The sequence below is a fragment of the Dipodomys spectabilis genome, unplaced genomic scaffold (assembly GCF_019054845.1).
Source record: "Dipodomys spectabilis isolate Male_0828 unplaced genomic scaffold, ASM1905484v1 ptg000002l, whole genome shotgun sequence".
NCBI lineage: Eukaryota > Metazoa > Chordata > Mammalia > Rodentia > Heteromyidae > Dipodomys > Dipodomys spectabilis.
Genome location: NW_024870679.1, coordinates 15253428 through 15269920, shown reverse-complemented (window position 1 = coordinate 15269920; position 16493 = coordinate 15253428). Strand labels below are relative to the sequence as shown.

The window sequence follows — 16493 nt, the reverse complement described above, 5'->3', positions numbered from 1 at the left end:
CTAGGCCCTAGTCCTTGAAAGGAATCACACATTATCCTATGTTGAATTGCTTTCTCCACGATACCCATGATACTGCTATACATTCTCCTGTCTCTCTGCCACCTGTGTTGCTCACTCATTCTGTCTTTTCATTCTCAGTTCCTTCTCGGAAGGCAAATTACAATGATGTAGAACGGTACAGGTTTGGACTTAAAAATGTCCAAGTTGGAATCTATGCACTGACCCTCAGCCTCTCAAGATTTCCCCTTCTTTACTTATTAAAGGAGAAAAAAAAAAAAAAAACCACTGGATGCATGTGATTTTTGGAAGCCTAAACTTCAGTTATAAATCCTTCAATGCTGGTGTACAGCAAGAATGCCATAGTCAGCTGTCTTCTATATCTTTTGTGTTTCTGATTTTACTAGCTTATAGTTGTTGAACATAGGGAGATTTTGTTACAACTCCACATTTCTCCTGTATTGCAATTAATTTCACCCCCTCTATCCCACTCCCTGCCCCTCCCCAACAGGTTTCCTTGTTCCATTTTGAGTTGTAAAGTCTATGTGGACATTTTTATTCTCCCCAGCAGTCCAACCTCTTCCTGCTTGTCTCCACCCACCTGTAGTCTATTTTTCTCCCCCTCTATTGATCATCCCCTTTTGTTGATCTTCTCTATGCTGCTCTCGTACGTAATGGCAATGTCATTCACCCTTTTTCCTTTCTCCCCTCCCCTTTTCCTGTCTCTTAGCTTGACTCATGTTGCTTAACCACGTAAATATATATGTGGATATATGGATGTACCTATCCATGAATATGAATCTTTTAGGTCTAGGTTCCACAAGTGAATAGACAATATTTTGCTTTTTTGAGCTTGTCTTGTCTTGCTCAGTATGATGTCCTCTCGTTGTATCATGTTCCTGCAGATGGCATTTTCTTTGTCTGTATAACATTCCATGTTCATTATCCACATCTTATCTATTCATCTGTTGTTTAGCACTGGTTGATTCCATCATTTGGCTATTAGGAAGAGTGCTGCAATACCCATGGATGTGCGGGTATCTCTCTGGTATACTGATTCGCTCTCTAGATATATGCCCAGCAGCTGTTAAGGTAGGACCATAATGAAGATCCACTTTTAGTCTTCTGAGGAATCTCCCAGTTGATTTCCAGAAGCTGCACTAGTTTACATTCCCACCAACAGTATGATCTTCTTCCCAACATCCTCTCCAGCATTTGTTGTTTTCTTGATGGCTGTCACTCTGAACTACAATGGAATCTTAGTGCAGTTTTGATTTGCATTTACGATTAAGGATATTAACATTTCTTCATGTATCAGCCATTTGTTTCTCCTTGTGAGAACCATTTATTCAGTTTGTAATTTGATGAATGGATTACATTTACTGTTTAATTCACACTATTAAAAATGATTTTCAGTATTTGTAAGTTCTCAGTGTGGCTAAGGAAGCATCGTCAACCCTCATGATCACTTGTCAAAACTTGCATGTGCTTCCAGCACAGCATTCTGGTGGTCCTCGTAATTGTCCTTTCTTCTTGCTCACATCTCACCCCAGTGTCATGGACGGCTCCCAGGGAGTAACATCCATTACTTTATCAGTACCAGGACATAGTGCTCTGTAGGCACACTACAAATAGCTATTTGTTTGCAGGTGAGACTCGCTTTAGCCCCCAGGTAACTAGAAAGCACAGTGTGGAAGAGATGCCAGGAAGCCCTATGGAGACAAATGATCTCTTGTGAGGATTAAGTAAAAGGAAACAGAGCAACAACTTTATTATGTGATATGCTGTCTAAGAGTCCATTTTCTAAGTGGTAGTTTGGGATGATGAAAAAGTTCTGAAGCCAGACATGGGCACAGCTGCAGAACAGCATGGGTAGACATGATGTCCTGCAACTACATTCTTAAACATGCTTCAGTGGTAATTTTTATGTGTACTTTGCAATTATATAGATTTAAAAGTAGGTTTCCTATTGTTAAGCACTTCCCGGTACTATAGTAATCATGTAGTCATCAAGATAGGATGGTGATCTGTTTGAGATTGGGTTCTTTCTGCTTATTAAATCTGTGAATTTAGAATCCTATCACTTCATTATGCCTCAGTTTTCTTATCAGTGACACAGGAATAATACAATGCTCACTTGCCATTCTAGGTAGTAATGAATTTATATAGGAATTTTGCGAAGTTCAGGGTGAGACATTTCAGTTCTGGCTGATTCTTTTAGGTTTTCATGGTGTACAATGAGGACCATACGCTCCAGCACACAAAGGCTGGTTATCCACTCATCCCTGGACATAATGTCACAAATGCTTGTGAGACCATCTGCCATGAAGCCCATTCCATATTGTGGCCACTGGAGGCCCTGACTAATGACATCCAAGTGTCACAATCCCGAGGCATGATGCCAGAGACGCCACAGGAACAGAAATAATTTAACAAGTCAATATATTTATCAAGGGTAACGTGGTAATATAAAAAGCATTTACCAGAATTACAATGCACGCATACAAAAAAGGCCTTTTTATTTTTTGTCCCTTTTATATCCTATTTTAGACAAAACAGTGAAACCAAGAAAACAATGGAAATGCACACATTCTAAAAACTGGGTATTAACTGGGTATTTTATAAATGAAACAGACCCCATCATCTATTACTTCTCAAATTCTAAACATGAGACGTATTGAACTCTCAGAGTCAACTTAAATAAATCTTTGCTAGATCTGAATGAAATATACATTTACAATGACTGGCAGTCCAGACAGAAAAAGTTTGTCATGTCTTACAAGTTAAAACATTTCATATAAGAGAAATGGTTTTAACAAAACTCAGACAGTATCAAGAGGAAATGTACTGAATTAAAAACCTTCTGAAACAGCAATTTTTTGGACCACTATAGAAAATACCAGAAGTTCAAACTGTTGAAAAACAACAGTGTACAAAGGGGTAAAAAATGTATTTAGAGCCAAATACAATATAACTGAGCCATATAATTTAGAAAAAGGGTTTAAGTGCACTTTCTCTGTACAATTTGACTACCATATATAAAAACTGGCAATCGATTAAAATGCAATTAAATACAGATTTGTAAGCCTTCTGGCCATTATATAAATACTAAAAAGTGAACTGCCAATTGAAAAAAGCTTACATACATACTCTACAAGCACAAATGGGCAAAGATGTAACTATAAAACTGTGTGGGAAAAAACCACCTTCATAACACATAAAGATGTTTTGGGCACTTGCATTTAGAAACGTTTTATAAATAAGCATTTAGTTTCACGTCCAAAAATAAAGCTAATTTTCCCCCAATTGCACCTATTAGTTGAGAACTCTAACATATATTAGGGATGCCTTTCAATGGACCATTTTGTGGGGAAAACTTTAGTAAATATAAAAACACAGAATTCCAAGGTAATTCCAGTGAGGCACGGTGAGGCCTTGTCAAGACACTCTGGCACTGCAAGTGGTCAACAGACGCAACGTGACCAACAGCCACGGAACGGCCACGTGTGCGCTTTGGCAATCCTGTGCAAGAGGGGTCCCGTCAAAATGTTCTCTCACAACACAAACACAATATCACAGAACAACACAACACAAAGGAGAACAGCTGAATTCAGACAACCCTACACAAATTGTGGGATTTCATCCTCAAGGTCTTCAAACTGCTGCATCCGTTTTAGCCTTGGTCTCTGGCATGCTGGCGTAATGTCAGGCAAGCCAGGCTCCTCTGGGGGTGGTGCCGGCTGACTGCCTGGTGGCGTGTGGCAGGCCGATGGGTCTGAGTCTAGGCCCTGGGTAGCGGGGGCTGTGCCAGGTGGCGTGGCTGCGGAGGGCAAAGCTGGCTTCTCCTCACTGCCCCTGACACTACTGGTGGGTGTGCGTGGCTTATAAAACGTCGTCCAGTGCTGGGGCTGCAGTGTCCTGGGAGCTCTGACAGGAGCAAGAGGACTGGAGTCCGAGGAGCGTCTCTCGGCGGCCTCTCTTGCAGCCCTGCCTGGCTCTGTGCATGGCTTCGCCGCCTGCCAGGCGCTGCCACAGTCCCCACTCAACCTGGCGCTCGGTGTGGCTCCTTTCTCTTGAAGCACACTGGGCACCGTGGCTGTCGCAATTTTGACAGTTACACTGTTTTGTTCACACTGTTGGCTCCATGTTTTTTGTGGGTCATAGCCATTGAATTTGGAACAAATAGTAGTAGGGGGATCTTTTCTATTAAGTTCTTCAAAGATAGGATGCTTGCCAAACTTGTCTGAATTTCCATTCCCCATATTTCGGCTGCTTTTCTCATTAGGAGAGCTTGCCAGGAGCAGTCTCTCCACAGGCAAACTCACAGGCCGAATCTTGGTCCTTGGCATATGCCTATGCATATGGCTTGTGACCCTATCCGAATGCAGAAGAAGTGACTTGGGGCTTTTACAAACATCTTCCCTCTTTTGCAATGCCAATTCAAGCTCCTGGTCTCGAAGCAAACGCTTTTTCTTGTCTGAAAAAAGAAAAACAGAAGATGTATTTAACCTCATTGCATAGAGCTATAATCTAATAAATTTTAGACGAAATTCTCTAGAAACAGGAGTCTGAGAATATTAGATTGGAATAAAATCTGCAATATTCTGGTATCTAGACAGAGGAGCTAAATATTCAATGTTATTAAAGGCATACTTTGGATTAAAAAGGTTTTAAAATATATCAAAATTAATAGACTTAATAGCTACAAAGCAGATTTGTAGGTTAGTAAAAATATACAGACAAAAAGTAAAAATGAAAGCTCTAGTCTAATTAGAACAATTGTCTGATCTTGGCCAGAGCTTCTGGAGGCTGACCAATGTGGGCAGGTGCGAGCCCCTGCACCTGTGCTGCTCTGGTGGTATGCTTTCCAGCCACCAGTCCTCAGTGAGGAGAGCAAATCAGAAGCCTTGACAGCTGACACACCACACATCCCCAGGCTGGGACACCATTCTGACTGAATGGCATGGCAGCGGGCTCTGTGCGCAGCCCACAGTCCTTCTCCACACTGATCTGTCCAGTGGTCCCACCAGCATCACCCGTCTTCCTCAGCGAGGGCTGCTGCGTTTTCTTCCCTAGGCTGACAGGCATGCTCCTATACCTAGTTTTCTGGGCCTCCCCAACATTGCAGACGCTAAGGCGCCTGACCCACTGCAGTTGGGCTGGAAGCCCCAGGACATCCTTCCAGTTCTACAGGGAAAACATGGAGCACAGGCGAGAGCTGCTCTGCAGCCAGCTGCTGCCTGGTCTCGGGATCAGTTTCTGCTCCCCTTCTGGTCTGGACAGGGCCCTTGTGAGATGCGCCTATCTGCTACCACCTGTCAAGAAAGACTCCTGTGTGCAGGTACATTGTCCTGCGTTCTTACTCAACTCTCTGGTATATAATAAGCACTCAAAAATGATACTTTACATTTATTTATATTTATTCATCTTAATTGGGAGCTCTAGACCATGGGATAGTAAAAACCAGGCTAGGTTGACCAATCAAGATTGGACTGGACTCCCGTCCTGACTTCCCGGTGCATTAGAAGCATGACTTCTGGCATCAGTAAGCATTCTGACCCTAATGTACAGGCTCATGTGGAGGTGCCTGTGCTCTATTGTATGGCACAGAACTAGGAAGATGAGAGCAGATACATGGACTCAAACAATGGGCCTGGTGCTTTGCACAGGTAGAAAGGTATTTTGTTCCTTTTTCTTTTTCAACCTTTCAGGCTCTGTTCATTTAATATATATGGCTATATTTTGAAAAACTGGATTCAACTGTAATAGATTTTTTTTTCATGTTCCTTGACTCTATACAGCAACCACTGAATGCCACATAACAGCTGTGCAACACGAAGAGCCAGGAATTCTTTTGCACTATAGCGTAACCAAAAATGGGGAAAATCCCATCATCGGTTTAAATATAGTGCTGCAAGAATACAGAACTGTAACAACAAATGCGAGCCTTTATACCTGCTTGACAGCTACCATTTATTGCTATACAACTGCTGAGAAAATAGTGATTAAAATGATTAGTCAAAGAACTGAAAGACATACACATATGTGGGCCTAATGTTAAAAGTAGGTCACAGTTAATTTTAGGAGCCTCAACTCCTTGAGTTTTAGAAGTCTCGTTTGACTCCTGAGCAGCAGGAGTAATATCTGAAATACAGCACAGAACATGCTGTGAGTTAGCAGATGGCTCAGCTCTTTTCTGCCTTGACATAAAACTTATGACAAGAAGCAAACATGAAAACAAGAATACTTTTCAGAAGGAACACAAAAACATTTATGAAACTAAGGATTTTTTAAAATAAAAGGTATTATAAAAGGTATGATTACAAAAGGTTCACTAACAGGCAACTTTCTCAATGGCTAGTCCAGATGTGTTAATAAAATTTTGAGTTCTGGATCGCCTCAATTGTATTCACCCTAGCTTTTGGCTTTTTTTTTTTTTTTTGGCTGGTCCTAGAGCTTCAACTCAGGGCCTAGGCGCTGTCCCCAAGCTACTTTTGTTCAAGGCTAGTGCTCTACCAGTTGAGCCACAGTGCCACTTCCAGCTTTCTCTGAGTAGTTTATTGGAGATAAGAGTTTCATGGCCTTTCCTACCCAGGCTAGCTTTGAACTGCGATCCTCAAATCTCAGCCTCCTGTGTAGCTAGGATCACAGGCATGAGACACCAGCACCTTGCTTTTTTTCCTTTTTAAGTGATGTTTTAGTGGTACCTGGGATTGAAATCAAGGCCTCATATGTACAAAGCAAATATTCTATTCATTTTCGCTTCTGATTTATTTGCTATGTTTTAAAGTCAGTAAACAGAGTTTCTACATGGCCACTCACCAATGAGACATGAGTCACATTTTTCCAATGCATTGTGCTTGTGTTCTGATTCCTGAAATGATGTAGTTGGTTCAAACATTTTGCTTTCATTAACTGCAGTGTGAATATCCTGTCAAGGGAAGAGAATTTTCACACTTGAAGAAGCACAACACATTCCAGAATAAACAGCTTGAAGATGTCTAACAATATATTAACATCAATACTACAAAGTTCTAATGCAATTTTATAAAATTCAAAACTCACTTCCTTTGAAGAAAAAAACATTGACTTCATAGAATGTTCTGGGTCTCTTTCTTCTGGTGACAACAGAGGTTTTGGAAGACAGCCTTGATCAACCTGGTGTGCAACAGCACCTGTGCCAGCTGCAGCATCTTGTGGCTGGAGAGACCCATCGAAGATCTTCTGTGAGTATGTAATGAGGAACTCTACCAGTCGTGCCTGGTGTGAATATTCCGCAAGGGAAGAGATGGTGACAGGAGCAGTTGTGGGTCTTGGCCTAATGAGACTTGGTCCAAATATGACTCCCAAGTTTTTGGAGTTCATCTTGTTTTCTTCGGAGTGATCTACAACCCTGCAAAGTAGAGCACAGAAAGCTACAGGAGATCAGCCTATTAGAGGTTCCTTAATTGTGGTTTACTATGGGATGGGAAGGAAAAATAGATTGCAAAAGACTAAGAAAAATTTGTTAAGGGTCAAGTTTGAGTGTATGTGTGGGGTGGCTAGGAAAAGAATACACTCAATTAAAATATTTGTTACAAATAGGGTTTACAGTATTATATCAGAATAAAATCCAGGTACAAGGAACTACTGAGGCTTGACCAGTGGAAAGGAGAATATATCCCTTAAAATGATTTCCATCTCAGCATGTGATATACCCTCCCGTATGCGGGAACAAAGCATCACCGGCTTTCTGATTGCCACTGCTAGGTTTTAAGCCCATGATCCTCTCTCCTGAAAATCACTTTATTCTATCACACTCCCACCCTCTGGCTTTACTTCAAGCTCTCATTACCTTTTACTTCTGTAACTGTTCAAGGAGACCTGAAGGTCTTCAACCCATTTTATATATTTCTACCAGAAAGAGCCAATGGGTGAATCTGAGTGTATTAAACATCTAGCGTGCAATTCTTTAAAGGGTAAGTATGTAAGACTTTCTTATCAGGCCCCTACCTAGTTCAGTTTTGGCTCCTGCTTGCTTTATTATAACCTCATCAAATCACTTGTATTTCCCAAATCAAAACAATCTCATTTATCTTCATGTCTGTAATCCTCTGCCTAGAACACTCTTCTGTAAATCTTCTGTCCAGCAGATCACTACTGAGTTCTTTAGGTCTCATTCAAGGGCTATCTCCTCTGACCTATAACCGTACCCCAATCTTTTCTGCACCCAATGATGCTGCACTGGGCTAGTATGCAGGTTTGTTCCCAAGGATGGTCTCACAGACAGCAGAAATCCTTTGTTTCCCAGCCAGAACCTGGCATATAGACAGCATCTGAGAGACTGTGTTGGTGCATGAACTTACATTCAACATTCAACACTCCCTCTCCCTAACACAGAAAAATGAAATTTGTTTTACAAACAAGGTGGATGGACTTCACACTACCGGAGTGTACAACAAATGATTAAGACAGGGACATTTTATTCAACAAAAACCACCCACCAATGGATGCTCTACTTATAAAAAATGCTTACCGCCTGAGGTGCACAATGAGGTAATGAAGACTGTTAAAATTTGATGGTGGCAATTGTCTTAGAAGGTCCTTGCTTTTTAGAAGAATTCGGTTTATTTCTATACACATGTTTGGGTACTTTTTGTCCTCAGAGCTATCCTTTTTTGTCTCTTGTTCTTCATTTACATGTTGTATCTCTTTTGCAAGGTCTATAAATTCCTTGTATAGTCGAAATAAAATAAATGGTTCTGGGAGCTAATAAAATAAAATTACATTAGGAATATATTTTTTTCTCGTTTATTTTGGTTAATACTCAACTGTATTTACAGCTTTTCAATGCTTTTGCATATCCCTCTAGATTAACAAATTTCAAGTACAGATGTGACCTATAGAGTGAATCATCAATATAAACTATATTTAAAACACATGTTGGGCTGGGAATGTAAGAAATGGTAGAGTGCTTGCCTAGTATGCAGGAAGCCCTAGGTTCAATTTTCTCAGTACCACATAAACAGAAAACAAGTGATAGAGTGCTAGCCTTGAGCAAAAGAAGCTCAGGGACAGTGACCTGGCCCTAAGGACTGGCAATAAATAAATAAATAAACCATGTTAACCAATAGTCTCCCTATGCCTATTATATTTATGAGTGCTCTAAAGACAGGATGACCACCAACTTTTACTGAAATGAACCTAGGATAATACACAAAACAATCCAAATAGAAAAAGCAGTAACCTGGATTTTACTGGTATGGGGGATATAGAAATAATAAAATACTACAGGGCCTTAGTGTTATAATTTGGCCAGATTACAAAGAAGCACCAGACAATAGACCTACAAAAGATACAGCCAACAATTTATCTAACTTTTAAATACAGTTTAACTTGCCTTGATTTGTCAAAAGAAAATACTCCTCTCCCCAAATAACAAATGTGCTCTTATGAATTTCAATGTTCACACTGTTCTGAAATGGAAAAATACAGTGTGCTCTGGCTACCACTGTCCTGTCTGATCCATGGAAAGCTAAGTGTCATCTTGAGAGCAGCTTCTCCTGCCACTCTGAGACATGGAGGCAATGATTTCACCTCTTGAAACGTCCCACTTCCCACATGAAAGTTTTGATTATGTTCTAATATTCAAGACAGAACAAGAGTTTATCATTTAGACCCCATTCATCTCTTCTCCCTGATGGGCTAGAAAAAATAAAGGGGAAACATTTCTATTTCTCAATGTAGGAATCTACATAAGTATAACTAAACAACAAGCAATACTTTTCTGGATTAGTATGACTAGGAGAATTTTTTTTTTAAAGCTCTCCTCCTATAAACAGCCTGAGGTGATCTGTGAAAATGGTTTGCTCCTCTCTTGACCCAGAAGACCCCACAAAATCATGCAAGTCAAGAGGTTCAAATTTTTGTGTTTCATGTTTACTTTAAGAACACCTACAAAACAGCCCAGGTCATCAAGGGTATGCATATCCAAAAAGCTACCAAGTGTTTGAAAGACATCACTTTAAAGAAGCACTGTGTATCGTTCTGGTGGAGATGTCAAGTGTGCCCAGGCTAAATAGTGGGCTGGACATAGGGTCAGCCCAAAAAGTTAGTGCTGAATTTCTGCTGTGCATGCATAAGGATGCAGCGAGCAATGCTCAACTATACTCTCTGGTCACTGAACATATCCAGGTGAACCAAGCATCTAAACTCTCTGCTGAGTTTACAGAACTCTTGGTGGGATTAACCCAGCACGAGCTCCTCCCATTGAGATGACCCTTACTGAAAAGGAGTCAATCATTCCTAAACCAGAAGAGGATGCTGCACAAAAGAAACTGAGAAGAAACTGAAGAAAAAAATTAAGGCACAGGAATAAATTTAGTATCAAATACATGCAAATAAAGGGGAAAAAAGGAAAAAATTTGAATAGACAAAAGCAGCATCTTACAACCTAAAGTGACTGCTAAACAGTGACTCAGCCTAATTTATAGAACCTAATTTATAGAATCCTAAGGACACCTGAAGTGTGGGCACCAGGTTCTCTGATCTTAGGGCAAGGTGGGCTGCATGAGGAAAGTCTGGAGGTGTTTCTTTACAACAGATGCCAACAGATCCCAAGGAAATAGCTACATAAATGGTTTTAAAAAGATCCAGTTGGAACAAGAGTTCCATAAGCTGATTGTTGAGGACTACCAGCATTATTTTCTCTGCTATTATTATGTCTTCATTTTCACCCAAAGACTTGATGCCAGCTGGATTTGGCCCAGATCATTTTTGTGCCTGGTTCATGACAATGTGCTGATTAAGTTCCTCTATAAGATAACTGCTGGAAGCCACTTATTTCACCCCACAGATGTTTTCTTTGGATCTACTCCTATAAGCATAGAAAAAAAAAATCTAGGATAACCCCCCTCTCTGATTGTATTCTTGTTGACATTCTAGTACCTAGCTCATACAATAGTTTTGCCTGATGGTCCAAATATGATGAACTTCCTGGCCTTACCCACTGACCTCCAACAGCGGTTATTTTGAGGTGTTAATGAAGATAAGCCAGACTGTGATCCAAACACTATTGTATAAATTGGATTTTCAGTATTGGGGGGCATGGTTCAAGTGACACAGCACCTGCTTAAGCAAGCATGAGGCCCTTAAGTTCAAACCCAGTAATGTAAAAATGAAAAAATAAAATCTAATCATGTAACAATGTGAACACTGGATTGTCTTTACACAGCCAGAATTGTACTTTTAAGTCATATAAAGCTTAAAGAGTTGTTTCTGCTTAGGAAAAGACTGTTTATTCCTTTAATTTGATCAGGGAAGATCTTGTTTAAGGTGGGTAATAAGAAGTGAGTTTTTTGTTATTCTTTTGTGCCAGAATTTTATTATTATTTTGTGCTGGTACTGAGGCTTGAACAAGGGTCTCATGCTCTTGCTTAGCTTTTTCTGTTCAAAGCCGGTAATCTACTACTTGAGCTGCATCTCTACTCCGGCTTTTTGCTAGTTAACTGGCGATATGAGTCTCTTGGATTTGTCTGCCTGGAATGGCTTCAAGTAATTGATCCTCAGCACTCAGCCTCCCGAATGTTAGGATTACAGACATGAGCCACTGGTGCCTCACTTGCTATTTTTTTTGTTCTTTAAAAGACATGAATCTTTTATATACTCTTTGGTCTCCACATTAACAATTAGAAGACATCAGTATGGTCTATGTCAATGAAAATATATGCATAGCAAATGTTATAAACAAAATATCAATCATAGATTTATTCTTTAAACTTCATGATTTTCAAGAATAAAAGCTTTACCTGTCGAAGGTATAACTTTAAGACGTCACAGATGTCATGTGAACTGAATTCTGAAATGTCCACCAAGTGCATTCCATTTTCCAAAGCCTGACACAGTTTTTCAGTTTTTATCTTGTTCCCACAAACACGATAAATCCCCTTGAATAAAAACAAAAAAAATTCCATAAAATATCCCTTTAGTTTAGTAAAAATGGATAAATGCAGATATCCAAACTTATTTGATGTGTTTGCTCCAATTTTTTTGTTAGCATTTCAGAAAACACCTAGTCGGAGACAAATGAGTTAATAATTCAAATATATCTGAATAAATCTGTTACTTTAAACTAATAGTACTGGTGTCCTTTAAAGTTTTCTTTTCACTAGAACAAATCACATATACATTCATGTTTTTAAATTTTTTTTTTTTTTTGGGTCCGGTTGTGGGGCCTGAACTCTGGGCCTGGGTGCTGTCCCTCAGCTCTTCAGCTCAAGGCTAGCACTCTACCACTTGAGCCACAGCGCCACTTCCGGCTTTTTTCTTTTTGCTTATGTGGTGCTGAGGAATCGAACCCAGGGCCTCAGGCATGCAAGGCAAGAGCTCTACCACTGAGCCACCTTCCCAGCCCATGTTTTTAAATTTTAAGAGGCACAATTTACCTGTAGACACAAGGCTCTATTTTCAACTTCTGAGGCACATATTTTGAGTATAAAAGGAATGCCATCGGGTTCCTTCTTTGCTACTTGTGTAAACTCTGCTCCAAATAAGTGTATTTTTCCAAGAAGTTTCTGGTGACCGCAAATAATGACTAAATTCTCCAAACACTTCCGATGACAAACAAGGAGACACTACCCAAAAAAAAAAAAAAAAAAAGACAAAGCTTAAAACGGATTAATTCACCTTAAAAAACTCACCACTAGGAAAACTGTAAGTACAATAGTAGCAACAAAAATGAGTTTAAAAGCTATTATGTGTGGTGTTTAAAATATATGAAATGGCAAAGTATTTTTAAAGAACACATTTGCAAAAGATTCTAGTAAGTACAATCCTAATTAAAAAGTACATAGCAAAAAAAAAATGTAAGGGCAAATGAAATTTTAAAAATATCATACCTCTTCACATTCCACACCCTGGAACACTACAATGCCTTCACAATCTCTACATTTTGTGGGGGACCTCAATTTGCGGAACTTGTGAGTGAGAGCTGCCTTTGACATCAATGTTTTTTTAAATGCCCCGAGGGAATTGGGTCCTTGCAACAGGAAAGACAATATGTAAGAATGGCAAGATAATTAAATATTATACATGATACTGCACTTTGATTAAATCTTTCAATTTTGTAACATCCACATATGATGCAAAGATATTACTCTGAGTTTCTAATATCAAAATAACATCCAATTTATAGACTTTAAAACTACACATTTATCAAGCATTTTGGTAATAATCAGCACAAAACCAGAAAGATGATTTTAAGATGCTACTGAAAGATGTTTTCATAATCAGAAGATACATGCCTTTATTAAGATGTGTTTTAGATAGCATTCCATTCTTGGGGAAAACCCCAATAAATGCTTCAAAGGAAAAGAACTACATGAAGCTAAGGTGTCTGCATCATTTGCAACAAAGGATAAAAGTTATTCTTACACTGAGCTATGCTCCTAGACCTGAACTGTTTTAGAAAGGTTTTTCAGAATTTCTCATTTACTGTTATCCTATTCACACTGTCTAGTGTTTATGAAAGGTTATCATGTCTAGCCTATTTTAACACCATGCCAACATAGTAACTCCCTGTTGTATTTGATCTTTTGATTAATAATTTCCAACCTGTATTTATACATAATTATTGGCATGATATGTAGTAGGTTACTGTGATGCCTTTTTTAAAATACATAGCAAAGAATTGATTATACATAATTTTTTCCGATGTCATACAGTGCTATTAGTTCCACTAGTGTAGTGGAGTGGGTCTTAATTTAGGTGAATACACTACCAGCTTCTGAAGGGGAGGGCGGCTCTCTTTCATCTAGATCATCTGCAGAAGACATAGTTCCACTGGATGGAGTTCGTGGAAGTTTTCGGTGGAAGTCTCCTGAAAGAAAATTGCAGATACCGTAACCTGACTCTTCACAGGAGAGTATCAGAAATGGGCAATGAGGACAACTTTTGGAATTATACAAGTCATATTATTTTATTAGCTTCAGTGTAAAATTTTTCCTTTATTGTGGATTAATAATGAATTCTGATGTCTATGGCATTCCAAATGATTTAGGACTTGCTCTAGTCAGGGCCTTAATTGCTAGCACTAGCTTGAATAATTTTGTTTTTACAAAGCTAGTTACAAATTATTCAGTGAAGACTTCAGTCTCTTATCTCCAAGTGTCCCTTGAAAAGTGCTTGTGGTAAAGGAGGCAGCAAAGCAGCAGTTGATAATAATCTGTCTATAAACTCTACTGCATGCTGCATGGAAAAAAATTCCTAACTTGAAACACTGGTCTACATAAATAAAAATTCTGTAATACATAAAATGCTTTCAAAAACACCTTGGAATTTGAAGTGGTTAAATCTAACACACCTCTCAAGATTCTAAGAGGAAGTAATAGCCAGAAAGAACAAGGCTGGAACAGTTTTTGATAGGGGAAGGAAGAAAGAGTTGAACTGAAAAGCTCATGTGTTCAAGAGCTACCTACTCCTGCTAGCTGCAAAAGCTATGGTAAGGTACTCTCCTTGAAACACTAGAGTTCAAAAAATTGCCTCTCCTAGGATTTTGAGATATCACATTATTTTAAAACACATTGTAAAAAAAACAAAACAAAACTAATTATCACAGGCACAAAAACTGTCATAATGGAATTCCTCATTATAGCAATTAACCATAAATGAAGCTAAAGATAATGATATTTAAGTTCATATAATATACAGTATGAAAACAGAGATAGCCACTCATATCAATATGGAACTCAGAGTGGGGGAGCATGCATGAATGAAGTCATAAAAAAGAACAATATGGTTTCATTTGTGTAACATACACAAGAGGGCAAAAGTCCATTACATACAGGTAGTAAAAGCACTTAAAATAGTTATGGAATGATTTATAAAATTTAGCCTGACAGTTTATTCTGGTAGAACAATGGGCGATGCTTTTTAAAAAAGACAATGGATAACATGCCTTTTCCTCTCATATGTTGATGTTAACCTAAAAGATAAACATACCTAAACACATAAAGGATCGTATATTTATGTGTACATGTATATGTAGGGATGTATGTATGTATGCAGTAAATATATGTAATTGTGGGACTGTATGAGAGGACTAGAGAAGGAAGAGGAAAGAGAACATTAGAGGATGGCTAGTACTGAAATATAATGCATTTATGAATGAAGATAGCAAAATAAACCTCACTGAAAGCTGGCTGACTAATAGTGGAAAGTAGAGATGGTAAAGCAATGGTAAACATGGGCGTCAATCTGACTAACACATCTGCACCAGTGAAATACCATGGTGAAGCACCTTCTTTATGACTATAAAACAGGTCTTGTTGATGAGGATACTAGTGCTGGAAGGGGCAAACAAAGAGGAAGGTAAATATGGTCAAAATACTTTATGTGTATGTGTGAAAGTAAGACAACACAGTTTGTTGAGATTTATTTGAGAAAAGGGGCTAGGACGTTCAGGGAAAAAGATGGAGGGGGTATGTCTAATCAAGGTATAGTGAATGCATATAGAGACGTGTAAGAATGTAACCCCTTTGTATTACTAATTAATGCTAATAAAAATATAAAACCTCAGAAGGTGTAAACAGGGGGCTTCTAGTGTACTGTTCTACTTAGATTGAGTGGTGATTATCTTAGGGTTTGTTTCATTATTTTTCAGTAAACTATATAGATATTCATATATATTCTTTTTTGATGTCTGTTACAGTTAATTTGACTATTGAATTTTTTCACTGCTTTAAGTATTTATGTACCTGGACTTATAGATTCTGAGTCCAGAGATCTGGATTCACTGCTCCCTCCAGTACTCTCAGAGTCACTAAACATGCCAAATGTCCATGATCTTATGTAAGAAGGACCTTAAAAACAAAAAAAAAAACTGAAGTCAAAACTTGGGCTACAGATGAACTCCATAAAGTAAAACACCGACATTATATAAAATTAAGACCATTCAAATGACCAATTTATGGGCTTCGATATAGTCACAGCAGTCACAGTTGAGCAAGTTTCTCTTCCTACCTGTTACATCTGCACTGTTAGAGCACCTGTCCTCTTCCATTTTATTACAGCTGTCTGGAAGTCGTGCAACATCCTCCAAAGAGTCAGCAGGTCCATATCTAGATGTCTGGGGACTATTTGTTAACTGTTTATTTACATTCCTGTGGGGAGAAAACAAATAAAGCTCAGCATTATTAATCAGTCCATTTTATTCCATATTCAGAAAAATTTGTTAATTTGAGTGCAACTACGGTAAGCTAATTAGAGATTAAGAACAAATTACATCACATCATTCAGTTTGTTTCAGACTTTGTGAATAAAAACTTAAATTATCTGAACTTAATACAGCCTCAAAGGAGCAGCAATAGAATATCCAGTAACGTCATGATTATACTAGAAAATGTAAAAAAATGTAGGTTAAGTTTTGTTGACATTCAAAATACATGTGCTCCTTATTTTTTATCTCAAAGGACTGAGGTCTAGGGCTGGAGATGTGCCCAACTGGTAGATTGCCAGCTGTG

The 16493-nt window shown here is 38.7% G+C and overlaps 1 protein-coding gene and 1 non-coding gene across 6 annotated transcripts in view; both read right to left on the bottom strand.

Moving 5' to 3' along the window:
- Positions 1-2422: 2422 nt before the first annotated feature.
- Arhgap29 (Rho GTPase activating protein 29) overlaps positions 2423-16493 on the bottom strand; it is a 62504-nt gene continuing 48433 nt past the window's right edge. For all 5 annotated transcript variants that reach the window (XM_042676782.1, XM_042676799.1, XM_042676805.1 and 2 more), the window contains 10 exons: positions 15994-16133; positions 15729-15833; positions 13754-13852; positions 12873-13012; positions 12420-12608; positions 11784-11921; positions 8513-8745; positions 7063-7390; positions 6820-6928; positions 2423-4474 (listed from right to left, as the gene is read on the bottom strand). In XM_042676782.1, the coding sequence (XP_042532716.1) occupies positions 3618-4474; positions 6820-6928; positions 7063-7390; positions 8513-8745; positions 11784-11921; positions 12420-12608; positions 12873-13012; positions 13754-13852; positions 15729-15833; positions 15994-16133 (2338 nt within the window). In that variant the 3' untranslated portion in view covers positions 2423-3617. The remainder of the gene's footprint in view (positions 4475-6819; positions 6929-7062; positions 7391-8512; positions 8746-11783; positions 11922-12419; positions 12609-12872; positions 13013-13753; positions 13853-15728; positions 15834-15993; positions 16134-16493) is intronic.
- LOC122112819 lies at positions 5776-5910 on the bottom strand. The gene has a single exon (XR_006148275.1). It is a non-coding gene; the product is annotated as a small nucleolar RNA SNORA46 (small nucleolar RNA).